We start from the raw sequence: 17,415 nt of genomic DNA on the forward strand, positions 1-17,415 counted from the left end.
TTAGAAGTCTGAGTAGATTACCTAACCCGCTCATTCAGTTTTCCCCATACTGTGTTTTCCTAAAAAAGAAAAATTTGTAGGGGCGCCTGCCTGGCTCAGTCGGTAGAGTGTGTGACTCTTGATTTCGGGGTCTTGAGTTCGAGCCGCATGTTGGGTGTAAAGATAAAAAGAAAAAGAACTTGGAGGTCCTTCTATTGTCTATCTCCTGTCCCCCAAAGGCAGGCCTTGTAGGAATTGTTCGCTCGCTCGCTCTCGGGAGTGAGTCTGTGGTGGAGCTGACAGCCAGCAGTTCAGGACTTGAGTGCCATCTCTTAAGAACGGGTGTGAGCCATGCAGCAGGCCTGAGGCTTGGGCTCGCTGGGTAACACCTGAGGATTCTCTGTAGCTTAGCTTTTCTGCTACCTGACTGCAGCTGAATTACCACCTGAATTACCCTCCAGTTAAATGATGGTGCTCATTTCATCTAATTTGTTCGTTCTGTATTTCCTTTTAAGGGGAAAAACCTTATGAATGTTATATTTGTCATGCTCGGTTTACCCAAAGTGGTACCATGAAGATGCACATTTTACAGAAGCACACAGAAAATGTGGCCAAATTTCACTGTCCCCACTGTGACACTGTCATAGCCCGAAAAAGTGATTTGGGTAAGTAAATTAGCTAGTGGCAAATGAAAAAATATTTTTGAGGATGTGTGAAAGTAGGAGGATCATAAATAACTTCCTTTTCTAAATTATGTAAGTTTTGTATAGGTGAATGGCCTACCACTTAATAACAGCCATTGCTTAGCATCTGTTTTTATCTTCTTTCTCTCATTGCAGTCAGGCCACAAGATTCTTTCCTGAATATAGCTCATTTATAAATTAACAGGAGCTGTAATGAGAGGAAATAGTAAACCTTTAATTAGTAGTCCTCACTGGTAATGTTCAAATCTCCAAATAGGGAAGTGACATAGTATGATTCAAACTAAGGACTGTCCATTTCAGTTTTTCTCAGAGCATAAGTACTTTCTCTAAATAATTAGACGTTATTGGTTGGATGATAACTATATTTCTGTGCATAATTAAACTATAGCTTATACAGAGGCAGAATTTATCAGTAGAAATTGTAGTTGGGCCCATAAAGGTATGGTCACCTGGATGTGTCTCCCTTTGTTTTTCCTATTTAAAAGAGATAAAAATACTGCCCCTGTCTGATCTCTATCCAAAATGTATTGCTCCTTGAATATTATTGTTTTTTCCCTTGAATATTATTAGTATAAACAATTTTATATATAGGTAAATTGTTGTACTTTACAAAACATCTTTTATTACTTTAACTTTTTAATCCATTTGATATTCATAGCAACCATATGAAGTCACCAAGGCATATGTATTTTAGCTGAGTAAAGTTAGGCAATTTAGCTGGTGTCTTAAAACATTGTTATATTGGGGCGCCTGGATGGCTCAGTCGGTTAAGCAGCTGCCTTTGGCTCAGATCATGATCCCGGAATCCTGGGATCGAGCCCCGTGTCGGGCTCCCTGCTCAGTGGGGAGCCTGCTTCTCCCTCTCTCTCTCTGCCTGCTGCTCCCCGTTTGTGCGCGCGCTCTCTCTCTGTCAAATAAATAAAATCTTAAAAAAGATTTTATTGTTATATTAATACGACCATATTGGACAAAATGCAGGCTAGCATACGTTTTTTTAAGGTATAAGTGTATGTATTTATTTATTTTAACATCTAATACACATTTTGAAGATGAAACCATGAGTTTGAAGCAGAGGGCTTTGGGCTCCACATAAGATCTGTGGGTTACTTGTTCATCCTAACATGTTAAGAGGATTTTGTTAGAAAGATTTAAGAGGCACTGTCCTCTGATAAATGAATTTTACTGTTCTTATAATACAGAAACCTAAAATCTAAATTGATAATACCTCATGATAGTGTGTGTGAGCTATTAGGCCACTGTTTGGATTATTTAAATTTTTAAAATTATTCACTTTTATGATGCAAGTATATATTTTGGGTGTTCTATACCTGTATGATACCCTTTAGGCCCTACATAATAAGGAACTTAATTGCTTAGGAGCTGTCAGATAATAGTTATCTCCCAAAACCAATCCCAAAGAAGTTCCCTCTTTAAAGCAGGCCTGATTTCACACTAATATGCTATAAATAAAATTTATCACTTTGTGACACAGGAGAGCGTGGGCTTTGGAGACTTGACCTACTAGAGTCAAGATTCACCTCCAAATATTCCTCTAAGCCTCTTTTTGTTGTTTTTTTTTTCCCCAACTGATTTTTAGGAAAAATAACTACCTTACACAGTTGTTATAAGTATTAAGAACACATGAAAGAAAGTCTTTCACTGTTAGGTCTCTTATCACAGGACCAGAAGGGGAAGTTGAGGCCTTTTAAAAATTATTTGGGGGCACCTGGGTGGTTCATTCGTTAAGCGTCTGCCTTCGGCTCAGGTCATGATGCCGGGATCCTGAGATCGAGCTCTGCGTTAGGCTTCCTGCTCAGTGGGGAGCCTGTTTCTCCCTCTCCCGCTCCCTCTGCTTGTGTTCCCTCTCTCACTGTTTCTGTCAAATAAATCTTAAAAAAAATTTTTTGAAATAATATATGTATGTATGAAAGGCTTTCATATAGTGAACATGTGTAGAGAGTAAAAAAGAAAAGCCTTCCCTCATTTCTGCTCCCCAGAATTGGTCTTCTTTAAGTCTGATGTGGTATGAGTGAAGCAGGTTGGTAGCACCATAAATTCATGATCCCAGATGCAGCTGAGCTTTCATTGTTTCTGGGCAGTCCACCTATTTGTCCTTGTCAGGTGTGCTCCTGTTTTCCTCAATGAGTTCAATCATTCATTCATTCCACAAATGTTTAGTTGCCTGCTATGTGGAAGGCACCATGAAACGAGTCAGAGTTGGGTGAATCATTTGCACTTTTTTTAAACCTCTGATCTTTCCTCCCCTTTTCCCTCCACCTCCATGGTCTCAGTAAGTGACCTCTTTTCCTACTTCATAAGAAAAGTAAAGGCAACAGATTGAAACTCCCAAATTTCTGTTCTCAAACCTACAAACCTATCTGCATTCATCTTTTCTTTGCCCATTTGCTGCAAGAGAGTTGGCATCACTCTTCGTATTTGTGGCCTGTCCCTTTGCTTTTGCCTCAGTCCTGTCTTGTCTTCTCTGCAGCTTTTATACCCTCATGTACTGCCTCCTTACCTTCATCTTCACACTTTCTTTCCTAGATCTTTCCCCTCAACTCTTAAACATGCTTACATTTCTCCTATCTTAAAAAAGAAAGTCTTCCCTGTCTAGGTTTGACTTTTTTTTAAGTTTCTAATTTTTGCTGTTAAAACATAATTTGGAAACTTGGAAATTTTTGTACAATATTACAAACTAGGGGAATGGGACACCTGGGTGGCTCATTCAGTTAAGTGTCTGACTTCAGCTCAGGTCGTGATCCCAGGGTCCTGGGATCGAGTCCTGCATCAGGCTCCTTGCTCAGCTGGGAGCCTGCTTCTCTCTGCCTGCCGCTCTCCCTGCTTGTGCTCTCTTTCAAATAAATAAAATCTTTTAAGAAATAAATAAACTATGGGAATTAGGGGCACCTGACTGGCTCAGTCCATAGAGCATGCGACGCTTGATCTCAGGGTTGTGAGTTCAAGCTCCACATTGGGTGTAGGGATTACTTAAAAATAAAATTTTTAAAAATAAATAAACTGTGGGAATTACGCTGTACAGTAGGTCTCTAGGACTTACTCATCTTTGGCTCATTTTTTATTTATTACTATTTTTTATGTTACTTAGGTGTTTAAGTTTGACTCTTATATCTCCTTCCCTGCCAATCCTCATAAAGAGTTCTATCCCTCACAGTCTTCCTTCCTGTTTCTCATTGCCCTCCCATCTTAGCTTACACCCCATTCTGTAAAGTGACTCTTCCTAAGATCACTAAACACCACATTGCTTAATGTGGGGAACATTCCACTTACCATCTTTCTTGATCTCTTAAGAATATTCTTCATAGTGGACTGTGCCATCCTCCTTAAAACACTTTCTTCCCTTGGTTTCCGTGGCACGATAGCCTGTTGGCTTTCTTCTCTATTCTTTCTCAGCCTTCTCTTGTTTTAACCGTTTTTCCTTCCACTGGCCTTACCTGTTAGCTTTCTTAAAGTGTGACCTGTACTCTTCTTTTTCTTTTTGCCGTAGTGATTTCTTGAACTCCCGTGAGCTAATTCAAATCCCAACAACTCCAGTTCTTACTCTAAATCCTTCCTTTGAGCTAGGCTTATTTAGCCTTTGCCATCCCTAGTTTGATATCACTGGCATTTCACATTTAACAGGTTCAAAACTGAAGGTCTAAAACCCCCCTGCCCCCTTTCCCCAAAACAAACAAAGGGCTTTAGCCCTTTTCCACTGTTCCTTGTCTCAGCAAATGGCCCCATCCGCCTACCCGGTTTTCAAAGCCAGGAACCTGGAGGTCGTCTATTGACACCCACCTTCTTTCTTGTTCTGTATTCAGTGAATAAGTCCTGTTGATGCTACTTTCTGGGTCTCTCATCAGTTCTCCCCACTCCTTCCAAGCCACCATCTTCTCTCACCTGTCCTGTTTCCATATCTTAACTAGTCTTTCCACTTCTCTTGTCTTTTTGCCTTTTAATTCACTTTCAGGACAGCAGCCAGAGTAAATATTTTAAGAAGCAGAGAAGAACGTATTATTAACTTAATGAAATGCCTGTTTGTTTTCACAAGTTAGACTGGGATTTGTGTTTTGCTTTCAGGTGTCCACTTGCGAAAGCAGCATTCCTACATTGAGCAAGGCAAGAAATGTCGATACTGCGATGCTGTGTTTCATGAGCGCTATGCCCTCATCCAGCATCAGAAGTCACACAAGAATGAGAAGCGCTTTAAGTGTGACCAGTGTGATTACGCTTGCAGACAGGTAGAGACCTTCATAGTTAGAAAGCAGTTGATTCCCCATTCCCCATCAGTGTCAGGTTTTATCAGAGGGTTTTTAGATTCCTTATATAGTAACTGTTTTTAAGGATGGTATTTTCAAACTGACTTATGAGGAATATCACCAGAGGTCTCACTCCTCGATGTTATCACCTCAGTCTCCAGCTGATGTTTTTATTCAGTCATAGCTTACCTCCCCCTCAGGCGAACTACTGGCTGCTTTATCAAAACTGGGAGAATTAAGTCCAGGACCTGAGAGAAGAGAAGAATATGGTCCTGGGGCTTAGGGGTGATCTAGACAGGCGGCCCAGCCAGGGAGCATATCCGCACTGGGATTTAAGGCAGCAGTTTTGCAGCCCTGTAAAGATAACTTTATCCTCTGGACAAGCAGTTTTGAGCCTAGACCCTTCTGGAGGGAAAGGCCTCTTGACCATGTGTGCAGATGGTGGCTGGGGTAGCAACCCTGTGACGGGCTCTGAGGCCTTTTCCCCCACCTGCTGTCTTTCAGGAGAGGCACATGATCATGCACAAGCGCACCCACACTGGGGAGAAGCCTTACGCCTGCAGCCACTGCGACAAGACCTTCCGCCAGAAACAGCTCCTCGACATGCACTTCAAACGCTATCATGACCCCAACTTTGTCCCTGCGGCCTTTGTCTGTTCTAAGTGTGGGAAAACCTTTACACGCCGGGTGAGAGTCAGAACTTTACTTCCCTTATCATGGTTCTTAATATCATGTTCTTGATCTTCCACTGCAAAGCAGGGCAGTTTTTTCCACTGAGGTTATAAGCACAGAGATGCCTTATCATTTGGAAAGGGCCACTCATCACCACCTCAGGTTTTCTGTACATGTGTGAACCCTCCTGCTGAAGGGGGGGGACTCAGTATCTGAAATAGGTCTTTCTTGGATCTTCCTTTGGGGCCATGTTAGTCAGGTCTGCACAGGACAGGGGGTTGGTCTGATCCTCCTGTGTTCCTCTGGCCTGCAGGCTGCTGAGAGGACCTAGCCCCTCCTCTTCTGAGGGACTGTCTTTCCTCCCTCCCTCCCTCCCTCCCTCCCTCTCTCCCTCCCTTTCTCTCTCTCTCTCCCTCCCCCCCCCCCCCCCCTTCCTTCTCTCTCCCTCTTCCAGATGGAGACCATTTCCCTTGAATGAGGAGAGCATGTTCAGGATGTGCTTATTAACACATACTAGAACATTTCAGACTAGATATGAGTACCCGAAATTTTTATTAAACTAAAGTAAGTGAACTTCTAATTTCTGATACCAGTTTTTTTAGTAACATGAACGAAGATTTTGTTTCTTCCGTTAGAATACCATGGCAAGACATGCTGACAATTGTGCTGGTCCAGATGGCGTAGAAGGGGAAAATGGAGGGGAAACAAAGAAGAGTAAACGTGGCAGAAAAAGAAAGATGCGTTCCAAAAAAGAAGACTCCTCTGACAGTGGTGAGTAACTTATTTCTTGATTTAGTTACATGTGGTAGATTTTGGTGCCCAGTTGCCAATCCATTGATGTATGGATGTACTGGGATAGGCCAATCACTCTTACTTCCTTTATAGCCTCTAGTCTCTCTAATGTATGTTATGTATTTACAGCAGCAGCTAGTTTCTGGGGAAAGTTCGTGTTTTTTGTTTATTTGTGTGTTTTTTTCTCCTGGTATTCCATTGCTTGATAATACCTTATATATTACATGTTCAGTTAAAGCCAAAGCAAAATTAGTATCTCGACTCAGTTTCCTCAGATTAGTGATATTCTAAGGCCAGCAGAGTTTCTTTTCTATGTTCGTAACTTTTACATTTAGGAATCTGGTCTAGATTTGAGCAATGAATCTAATGGATATGAAGAAGGTTTCTTAAGCATCTTGACCAACTTCTGGTTTGACTGCCTGTGTCAGCCTAGCCTTGAGATGTGTTGATCAAATCCATGAAGGTCAGCCTTTCTCTTCCTACCTTAATCTCTCCGTTTTATAATGTAACACTTTGCCTATTTTCCTACCATTGATGCTGTTGGGGGTGTTTTTTACTTTAGTCATGAAATCCAGGCAGAAGGTATGCTTTGAGGTGCTAGACTCATGAAGAGGGAGGGAGAACAAGAGCGTCAATAACGGAGAGTCACATTGGATGGTACACACTCGTCTCATGGTTTTAGGCTCTGTAATGTGGATGCTTGGGCCACTGGCCAAGTAGTTAAGAAGGCACATCTGTGACTAAAGATTTAAGCTTTTTATGGTAAAAGATATATGTAGAGGGGTTTTGTTTTGGGGAATACACTTCCCCAGAAGCACCATCAGACTGGAGAAATTATAGATGGTGCCTTACGTGTTTCTAAGGCTCCTCATTTTGTCTTGCATTGCTTGTTAGTAATAATGGGGAGGGATTAAAATTTTTTGAAGATTGAAAATACTTGAAAACTTCAGTCTCTCCATTGATTTTATCTAAAACTTGCTCATGAAAGCACTAGGTTTTTTTATATTTAGATCTGTAACAAGGTCCCTTTTAGTTTTTGTGTATTTTGTTTATTTTATTTTATTTTTTTTTTTTTTTAAAGATTTTATTTATTTATTTGAGAGAGAGAGAATGAGAGAGAGCAAGTACATGAGAGGGGGGAGGGGCAGAGGGAGAAGCAGACTCCCTGCCGAGCAGGGAGCCCGATGCGGGACTCGATCCAGGGACTCCAGGATCATGACCTGAGCCGAAGGCAGTCGCTTAACCAACTGAGCCACCCAGGCGCCCCTATTTTGTTTATTTTAATAAAACCTTTTCTGTTTAGAACTTTTACTTTTTCTGGGAGAATATTCATCCAGTAAGCATAAGAGTAGTTTATTTTTTGCTGCCTTTTTTAGAAAATCTAATTTAAGCATTCTCTTCATCACTGGGTTTTCAGTAAACATGCCTCCTTTAAAATGTCGGTTTACTTAAAAGCACACTGTTCTCTCCTGGGGCGCCTGGGTAGCTCAGTTGGTTGGGCATCTGCCTTTGGCTCAGGTCATGATCTCAGGGTCCTGGGAATGAGCCCCACGTCGGGCTTCCTGCTCAGCGGGGAGCCTGCTTCTCCCTCTTCTCCTGCCTCTCCTTCCTCCTCGCACACTCACTGTCTCTCTCTCTCAAATAAATAATCTTAAAAAAAAAAAATACATACCATTCTCTACTGAGAATCTTTGTGGGACCCTTTCACTAAGAAATTAATGAGTGGGGGCACCTGGGTGATTCAGTCAGTTGAGTGTCCAACTCTTGGTTTCAGCTCAGGTCGTGATCTCAGTGTTCTGAGATCAGGCTCCATGCTCAGCGGGGATTCTGCTTGGGATTCTCTCCCTCTCCCTCTGTCCCTCACCCCGCTCGCATGTGGTCTCTCTTGCTTGCTCGCTTTCGCTCTAAAATAAATTTAAAAAAAAAAAATCACAGGGGTGCCTGGGTGGCTTAGTCATTGAGCGTCTGCCTTCGGCTGGTGTCATGATCCCAGGGTCCTGGGATCGAGCCCCACATCGGGCTCCCTGCTCAGTGGGAAACCTGCTTCTCCCTCTCCCTCACTTGTGTTCCCTCTCTCGCTGTGTCTGTCTCTGTCAAATAAAAAAAAAAAAAAAAATCACAGGCCCCAAGTGCCACCAGAGATCCACAGGTAACCTTGAGCTGGAGGATCTCTGTAGGTGCTTCTAGTTGCAGAGCCTCCTACTGCCACAGATGTTGGCCCTTACTTAGCCTTCTTGCTTATGGTACCACTTGGTCACTTCTGTGGTTCATCTCCCAGTAAGAGAGGCTTCATTCCCTAATTATGCATCACCAGAGCATCTTTCAGCAGAAGACTTTACTGATGGTTGCTAATAGATGCTGCAGCTCCTTCTTTTGTCTTATGCATTGCTGGCTTGTAGAGCACAGTTTGGTTCTGGGCCTTGTACCGAGTGTCTTTTTATCCCCCCAGAAAGTCTGGGCTTTCCATCCCATTGCTGACCAAGACCACACAGTCACATTTGTCCTCTCCCAGAAGTTCTGCCTGTTGGCCACTTGCAGAGATTAACCAGCAGAATCTACTGCTATTTTCGAGGCTTTTTGCCAAAATCTCTCCAAGCCAATAAGCCTTTGACCCTATTAACCTTCTTTGTGTGCTTTTTTCCCCCAATTCTGACTGAATTTGTTCGGTTTTCTAGGCATTGGGCCAACTTAGGCAGTAGGGGGCTTGAATAAGTTCAACAGGGAAGTATCTCATCTTGTTCTTGACACACTGCCACATACCAGTGTGTTCCCCACATTTTCACTTAGGATTTGACAAACAAGGCATTTTGTCCTAAAGATGAGGCCTTTACTCCTAGATTTCTAAATGTAAATGTCTGGTCCTAGAGAAAGACAGCATAACCTGTACTCCTCAGAGGCAGAAGCGAGCAGGGAGGGTACTTCGCGTGCCATGCGTGGCAAGGAGTGGGGGAGCAGGAGCCCCGGAACCGTGGCCAGGGGTGGGCAGCAGAACAGCCCCAGGTGGAGGCTGGAGGTTGAGTTCTGCCTGCTATAATTTAGCCATGCCTTCCAAATCACTTAGCTTCTCACTTTTTCTATAAAATGAGGGTAGCACCTCTTACTAAATGAAGTAATGAAGCCAAAATGGAATAATGGAGAATGTTAAAAACTGTGACGCATGGTGCAAACAAGAAGTGTGTCTGTGTAGGGGAGTCCCCAAGTTGCAGAGTGTGATTACATGCGTTACAGTTCAATCCTTTTGATCCTCAAATCACTAGTAAGTAGGTTGGGGGTGTTTTAGAGATTATATAAGGAAACTGAGGTTCACTGTGGTCATTGTCCCAAGTCACACACCTAGTAAGGGATTCAGAGCTCCTTGTCAGTATTCTTTATACAGTAGTCCCCTCTTGATGATGGCATCAGGGAGAAAATTAGGGAGTTAAGAATGACCCATTGATTCCAGCATAGCTGAGAATTAAGTTAAAAAACTTGGCCTTAAAGCATCAGGGGGGCCTGGGTGGCTCAGTAGGTTGAGTGGCCAACTCTCGATTTTGGCTCAGGTCATGATCTCAGGGTTGTGGGATTGGGCCCCATGTCAGGCTCCATGCTCAGCAGAGAGTCTGCTTGAGGATTCTGTCTCCCTCTCCCTCTGCTTCCCCCCACCCCGCCCCGTGTGTGTGTCTCTCTAAATAAATAAATAAATCTTTTTTTTAAAAAACATCAATCATAGTCCTAGAAGAACTCTTGCTGCTTATCCTAGTAATAGGACCTCACAATGCCATAGGAATTTGTTGTGCATGCATGCGCACGTGCACGTACACACACACACACACACACATCGTCTGCCTACTCAGAGACTGGCAGGAGCACATCTTCGAGGGTCTGTCTCAGGCTCAGTACCCTGCTTTATCCTTGCATAACAGATAGAGGGAATATATGTTTTCAACTTAAACACTGTGGTATTGTTACATATCTGGCATATGATGGAATTGCCTCTTAAGAATTTGAAACTTGGGGCGCCTGGGTGGTTCAGTCGTTAAGCATCTGCCTTCGGCCCACATCGGGCTCCCTGCTTGGTGGAAGCCTGCTCTCCCTCTCCCACTCCCTCTGCTTGTGTTCCTGCTCTCGCTCTCTTTCTGTCAAATAAAATCTTTAAAAAAAATTTTTTTGAAACTTAATATTCTGATATCTAAAGCTAAAAGAAAAAAGTAATATCCAGCCCACATAAAGTAGGACTAGTAGTCTTCGAGTTGATTTGTGTATTAATTCTAACAAAAGCATTTTTAAATGGACTTCTGTTGATGAAAATAAATATGTAACTAGACTTAACAGAATATGTGATTTTGTGTGTGTGTCATTTTTCTTCTGCTGTACTTCTCCCTGTCCGTCCCCCCGCCGCATGTTACTCCTGATTTCATGAGAAGAAAATGCTGAGCCAGACCTGGATGACAATGAGGATGAGGAGGAACCTGCTGTGGAAATTGAACCCGAGCCAGAGCCTCAGCCTGTGACCCCAGCCCCACCCCCTGCCAAGAAGCGGAGAGGACGCCCTCCTGGCAGAACCAACCAGCCCAAACAGACCCAGCGTAAGTTCCTTGTCTCCACCTAGTAGGCTGGAGGCTGGCGGCTGCTCCCAGCGTGGGCAGAAGCCAGATGGGTCCTTGTTTTGGGGGATGATGAGAACAAGTTAAGGTCACACCAGGAACAAACTGTCAGGAATCGATTATTTAGTTTTTACTGGGAAACACATGAGGAAGACCCGAGAAGCCCGTTGCACTTCAGGGAGAAGGCCTAAGTAGAAGGTTCGCATGTTGGACAAGATGGGGACTTTGTGGGAGGGTTCTGCAGAACAACCAACATCCCAGTCAGCTGGCAGCATTGATATGGTAATGAATGTGAAAGAGCCAAAGTGTAAGGGATGAAGGATAAAGCAATTTCTGTGCTGAGTGTTCCTCCTAAGAAATCCAGGCCTGTGGATTCAGGGTTGGCCTTGTGCTGTAGGAGCGGACACAGCAGAGGTGTTCACCCTCTGCCTCACACCACAAGTGGCAGTGGGCATGGCCCTTGTGACAGCAGGCTCTGGGGGACTCGAGTCTCTGTTCTGCTCTCTGTTGTTGTGGATATCCTGAAAGCTGGCAGGCAGGGTTTTTTCTTTAACAAACGGAAGATTTTTTTTTTTTTTAATGTACTCCCTGAGCCCATGTGTAAATGTCTGTTTGTGGGGGGTGTGACTGTAGACCCTGGGAACCATTTTGCCTACACATACTTCAGTGAAAACACTGGTGGAGGGCCCTGGGTGTGGGAGACTTCAGGGTCAGAAATGGATGTTCTTGCTGTAGGTGGTTCACCTCCAACTCGACCCTGCATCACACGCATTGGGAGGTATTCTTAGTCATGTGCTGTCTGCAGCTTTTGCCTATCTCGTACTAGTGCAAAGCTCAACTTTATGATGTAAAGGAAAACTAAGGCTTTTAGTATGGAATTTGGGAGGCATATGAACATGAATGTCAGCATTTTGTTCTTTGATAGCCAGAGAGTATTGGGGCTTTATGAATGGCCATATTTTAGGTCATTAAGTCTTTTTTTTTTTTTTTTTATGACTTTTTCTGTGTCCTTGCTAATAAGGCTTTCCTGCATTGCTGACATCCATTTAGTGTCGAGTCTGACGGGACCCTTGCAATCCTCAGGGGCTTTAATGGAGCATTTGTTTTGTTCATGCTCTTTCTTGCCAGCAACAGCCATCATCCAGGTGGAAGACCAGAATACAGGTGCAATTGAGAACATTATAGTTGAAGTCAAAAAAGAGCCAGATGCGGAACCCGTGGAGGGGGAGGAAGAGGAGGCCCAGCCGGCAGCCACAGACGCCCCCAACGGAGACCTCACGCCCGAGATGATCCTCAGCATGATGGACCGGTGATGGCGGGGCCTTGCTCATCGCCAGGACTGCTCTGGGCTGTGTTTAAACGGCCCGCATCTTAATTTTTCTCCCTTCTTTCTTCTTTTGGCTTTGGGAAAAGCATCATTTTACACCATTTTACCAAACACACTGAGAACTAAAACTTCAAGGATGATGTTAGAAAAATGTGATTTTACTAGAACTTGCTGTTTGATGTTAGCAAATCATGGAATGTTCTGAGTCCCTGAGGGTTTACTGTGAAGTGCTGAGGACAGTGTTGATGCCTAACTGGTTTTCTTAGATGGAAACAGAGACATTGGACCCTCTCTCTTGCTATGGTAAACCACTCCAGAATGGCCACCGGGTTTCCCAGAGTTCTAGGTCTTCTTCCCAGGAGAGTTTTTAATTGTAAATGCAGACTTGGGAAGGACTTACACTTTTAAACTGGTTTTTGCTTCTGCTTCTCCCTGACTCCCTTTGCTCGGAGCCAGCTGCACGCCAGTAGTCCGGCATGCTGCGATCGGTGTCTGTCCTGAAGGCTTTGCCGCTTTCTTGGCAGAGTTTCTGGTATGGTCAGGCTTGTAAATAACTTTTTTTACATTTTAATCTTTTCCATTAATTAAGAGGTTGAAAAGAAGTGCAGTGTAAGAAAACCCAGCATTTTAATTACTTGCAAATTAAGTTACCACAGACTCTGTCGTGTGTAAATGTTGACAAGGAATTGGATCACAATCATGTAGCAGAATGGCACCGAGACTGCTGCCCGCTAATGACGGACACCCACATGGAAGATCGCGATTTCCAGCCCGTGGAGCCAGCATTTGAACCTTGTACAATTAACTTTCAGTTATGATTTCCCATCTACATTTTCTTTGCTCTGTTTGTAGCTGAATTTTGTGTTTTATAATTCCTCTGTTCAAGCAGAAGGGTGATTATGAGTGGGTCACAGCAGCCCTTAAAAGCTGGGCCAGAAAATTTCACTAGGTCAGTAATTTAAACTTTGGATCTGCAAAACAAAATAATGTGAAACAAAACCAACTAAAAAGTGATTCTTGCACATGAACTGTCACACGTTTGAAATGTGTTTTTTAGAGAGCCTCAGTCTTGCTGATTTCAAACACTTTTTTCTTCTGTGTATTGCTTTTAAAAGAGCCATCAGTTAGCTATCAGACTCTAGGTTGATGCATTTTGTACTTAGCTGTACTGTGTGATATTTTTCATTATTTTAGGACGCCAACATGAGACCTGTAATAAAATATGTAATGGGGTTGAAAGCTGGGGAGGAGGACCTACTGCTGTACAGCTAATAAATCATAATGGATTAACAAGTGCTCCAGACACTCCGTCACGTGTGATCTCTGCCTGCTGGGGGCCCCACAGGTCCGCGTGCATGGCCTCGGGTGCTGCAGGCCTGGTCGCCGTTCAGAGGCGAACTCTGTTCTTGGGATGGCCACTTCCTGTCCAGCACGTCCGAGATGATCTTGGCAAATGGTGGGGTTAGTGAGTGAACCCCGCCACAGGTTTTAACTCCCCAGAGGTGTGTGTGAGGAGCAAGGTGTGGTTGGACAGCTGCCAGCCTCCGTGATCCACCTTAGGGGTGGGTCCCTGCAGCAGAGGGGTGACCACAGAAGTTAGAGGAGAAGGGGGCTCATGGGAAGTTCTGTCCTCTGGACCTCTGCTCCGTGAGGGCTGAGGTCAGCACCTTGGGTTCTGCCAAGTGCAGGACAACGGAAGCTGGGCCCAGTCTGCCCTAGAGCAGGTCATGTGGGAGGGGAGACAGAGTCACCAGGCTGCAGAGAGCGATTCCTAGACAGCCAGCTTGTTAGCGCCGCGGGAGGCACCGTGGAAAGGGAGTTGGACTAGGAAGCTGATGCGTTAGTGAAACGTCCTCTTGCTGCCGCTGCCCATTTCTGGGCAGATAGCTTTGGTAAACCCGTTTTAGTTAAAAGCTTCAGCCACTGATTCTGGGGCTTTTTTTTTAATTTAAAAAAAAATTTTTTTTTTAAGATTTTATTTATTTGCGAGGGAGAGAATGAGAGAGAGCATGAGAGGGAGGAGGGTCAGAGGGAGAAGCAGACTCCCTGCTGACCAGGGAGCCCGATGTGGGACTCGATCCCGGGACTCCAGGATCATGACCTGAGCTGAAGGCAGTCGCTTAACCAACTGAGCCACCCAGGCGCCCGAGTCTGGGGCTTTTTAACCAGAATTCTGAGTTAGTGGTTTTCAGGGAGAAGTAACAGAAGGTCAGGTGTGTGTGACCTTTGGCTGCTAGTACTGTCCACGTAGTCACATCTCCCAGGAAAACGGGTATCTGAGGCCTCAAGATTCAGAACCTGGCAGGCAGCTCCTTGGGCCCAATGTTAGCGACCCGAGGCTGTCAGAGTGTGGGGTCTTTGTCTCAGGAATGGGCCAGCCCCTACGGGGGGGCAGAGTACCCCCTACCATAGTGTTTCAGTGGCCATACGATTTTCTAAATTTTTTGGTGTTCATAATAGAAGATGTCTGCAGAACAGTGAGATCTTTATCTTCAGCATAGCTTTTTCTCTCTCTTTGTGTACATGCAAGTTGTTTGAAAGTTTAAAAGATAGTTTTGGATGGAGAGGGGGCAAGAGGAGTCCTATTCTGATGGAGTAGAAACTTAGAAGGGATCCCCCATTGCATAGCCCAGGATGCACCCTGTGCGACTCCATTATATATAAAACCTGTATAAAATACAGATTTTACATATATAAACATGGAAGTACAGAAGCCATTTCTCACTGCACACCTGAGAACTGTGGACGGGCTAATTCCTGACCTGTCAGCTCTCCCCCACTGTTAGGCCGGAGCAGGTACTGGAGTAAAATACTCCCTTTGCTCACCTGGGCCCTCCTTGCCGGTGGTCTGGGTCTGGGCTTCTAAACGGTCTGCGGGGAACCTGTGGCCGCCGGGAGGTGCGGCCCGGCCCCTCCTCCTGCGCTGCGGCCGCAGGCAGGGCTTCCGCCTCAGGAGGGTGGGCGCCCACGGAGGGTCCTGCCGTCTAGAACACGGCCGAGCTGGAGGCCTCTCCCCCTCGCGCTGAGTCACTCAGCGTGTTCGGAGCTGGAACACTGGGTCCCCGGGGTCTCTGATAGAGTTGTGGCCGTTGGGTCGCTGCCGCCCTGACCAGCAGCAGTTCGGAGGTGCGTGGCGAGCCCCCCAGCCCTGCCCTGGTTTCCGTGCCTGTCTGGTCTGCTCCCGTCAGACGGGGGCAGATGCCACCGGCGCGTTGCTCGCCTCCAGAGTCTCCTCCGGCAGTCCTTCCCTCTTGTATTTCCCCTCCGAATCCTCAACAGAAGAGCCCCGGCCAGGTGCGCTTCCTCTTGGTCCGCTGTGGGGCCCCAGGGTTGCCGGGCCGACGTGGCCGGTGTGTGTGCGCCTTCCGCGAGTGCCAGGCCCTGCGGTGAGCACTTCGGCAGCATTTCGTAGCCTCGGAGCAACACTCTGAGGTAAGTTCATAGCTCCAGCTTACGAAACGGGAACTGGAAGCCCAGAAAGGTTAAGCAACTTCTTGAGTGTGGAACACCTGGTAAGAGGTGGAGTCGGGACGAACGTCCAGGCGGTCGGCCTTTAGAACCAGCGTTTTCCACGGACAGACTGACCGCTCGGCCTGCTGAGTGCGAGAGACCTACTGAGTTCTCACCCTAAAAGCAACTTGTGGGTTCTATGTGGTCTTAGAAGGAGTCCTAAATCTTAACCCAACCTCTTCTTTCAAACTGGGAGACATCAGAAGACTGGTGCCTCCGTTTGCAGGAACACCTCTGGCTGAGTCCTCCCGTCCGCCCTCGTCAGTCCTCAGCTTTCACATCGTCGGCCTCTTGCTTGAGGGGAGGCTTTGCTCAAGCTGCTACCGTTCAGTTTCTACAGCCACTTTGTCTCAGTCTTTGGTAGAGATAAGATTTTGTTGGGGGGTGGGAATGATCACGTGACTGGAGCATGTTCCCACTTCTCTCCAAGCCCTGAGGTGAGGAGGGGTAGCTAGATGGGAAGGAAACCAAGGGACCCTGCTCATCATCTCATCTACTCTCAAGGTTATTTCACCTCTGCCGGGCTGAGCTATGGGCAGGGCAGAGGGCTGTTCCTAATAAGTGACAGTTTAATTGGATTGTAGTGGAAGAAAAAATAATAATTCTTCTGTGAATCCTCCAGATTCTAGGTCCCTGGTCTTTTACAGGGCAGCATGCTTCCAGTTAGCAGGACCCCACCCCATGACCTCCTGACCCCTTCCAGCCAGTAGAGGTGAGGTCCGTGGAAGGGAGAGGATGCAGACACGGAGGATCCCCATGTAACTGGCCTTTGCTCACCCCTCCCAAAGGCCCTTGAGGTTTAGGCCTTAGCCCAAGGCTGCTCCCTGAGGGTACTTCCCACCTTCCAGCCTTGGTCCAGCCTGAGCCTGATGAGAGCTGAGGATCCTGCGCAGCACAGAAGGGTGCCTGAGCCCATCTGGCATTTTTTTCTGCCGTTTCAAAAGCTGGTGGATTTCCGGGACGCCTGGCTGGCTCAGTTGGTAGAGCATGCGACTCTTGATGTCCCGCCCATGGCCCAGGAGTTCGAGTCCCCATAGAGATTACTTTAAAAAAAAAAAGTTGGTGGATCTCTGACGGGGTCACAGACTCCAGGTTAGGAGCAACAGATTAGGTCCTTCAGGTTAGGCCCCGGGTGTTGGGAGAGGTTCTAGGAGAGATCCGATTCTCCTTGCTGAATAGACGCCCCTCCGGGCCGGGCCCCCAGTCCACCGCCCCAGCTGGGTTTTGGAGTGGACGAACGCGGGTGGGCCGCAGGGATCCCCGAGCGGGCAGCGCCCCCTGGTGCTCCCGGCAGGGACTGCGGCGCGGGGTGGAAGTAGGGGGCTAGGAACCGCAAGAGGCGCGCGCCACACGCGCGACTGTCCCTGCCACCCAAGTCCTACCCCGTGCCTGCCCTGCCAGAGTAGCTCCTGCGCGACAGGGCGGGCGGACAGCTGGGACTCTGCCCCCCTCCTACGTCTCCTGGCCCGCGGAGGCCGGGGCGGGGAGGAGCCGGGCTGGGGGCGGCCCGGCAGGAAGCAGCGCGTACCTTCCGCTGCAGGAGGAGCAGGTGGCTGCAGTGTGGGCCGGGCCCCCAGGCTTCCTGTGTGCGC

The 17,415-nt window shown here is 46.4% G+C and overlaps 1 protein-coding gene across 3 annotated transcripts in view; it reads left to right on the forward strand.

Moving 5' to 3' along the window:
• The window catches only part of CTCF (CCCTC-binding factor), a 47,631-nt gene extending 34,015 nt beyond the window's left edge, over positions 1 to 13,616 (forward strand). For 2 of the 3 annotated variants that reach the window (XM_032424108.1, XM_032424107.1), the window contains 6 exons: positions 495 to 644; positions 4,761 to 4,921; positions 5,444 to 5,626; positions 6,247 to 6,382; positions 10,807 to 10,968; positions 12,115 to 13,616. In XM_032424108.1, coding sequence (XP_032279999.1) covers positions 495 to 644; positions 4,761 to 4,921; positions 5,444 to 5,626; positions 6,247 to 6,382; positions 10,807 to 10,968; positions 12,115 to 12,299 — 977 coding nt within the window. In that variant the 3' untranslated portion in view covers positions 12,300 to 13,616. The remainder of the gene's footprint in view (positions 1 to 494; positions 645 to 4,760; positions 4,922 to 5,443; positions 5,627 to 6,246; positions 6,383 to 10,806; positions 10,969 to 12,114) is intronic. The other variant, XM_032424109.1, reaches the window with a different exon arrangement.
• The last annotated feature ends 3,799 nt before the right edge of the window (positions 13,617 to 17,415 follow it).

Source organism: Phoca vitulina, unplaced genomic scaffold (assembly GCF_004348235.1).
Source record: "Phoca vitulina isolate PV1807 unplaced genomic scaffold, GSC_HSeal_1.0 scaffold30, whole genome shotgun sequence".
In the NCBI taxonomy this organism is placed as follows: domain Eukaryota; kingdom Metazoa; phylum Chordata; class Mammalia; order Carnivora; family Phocidae; genus Phoca; species Phoca vitulina.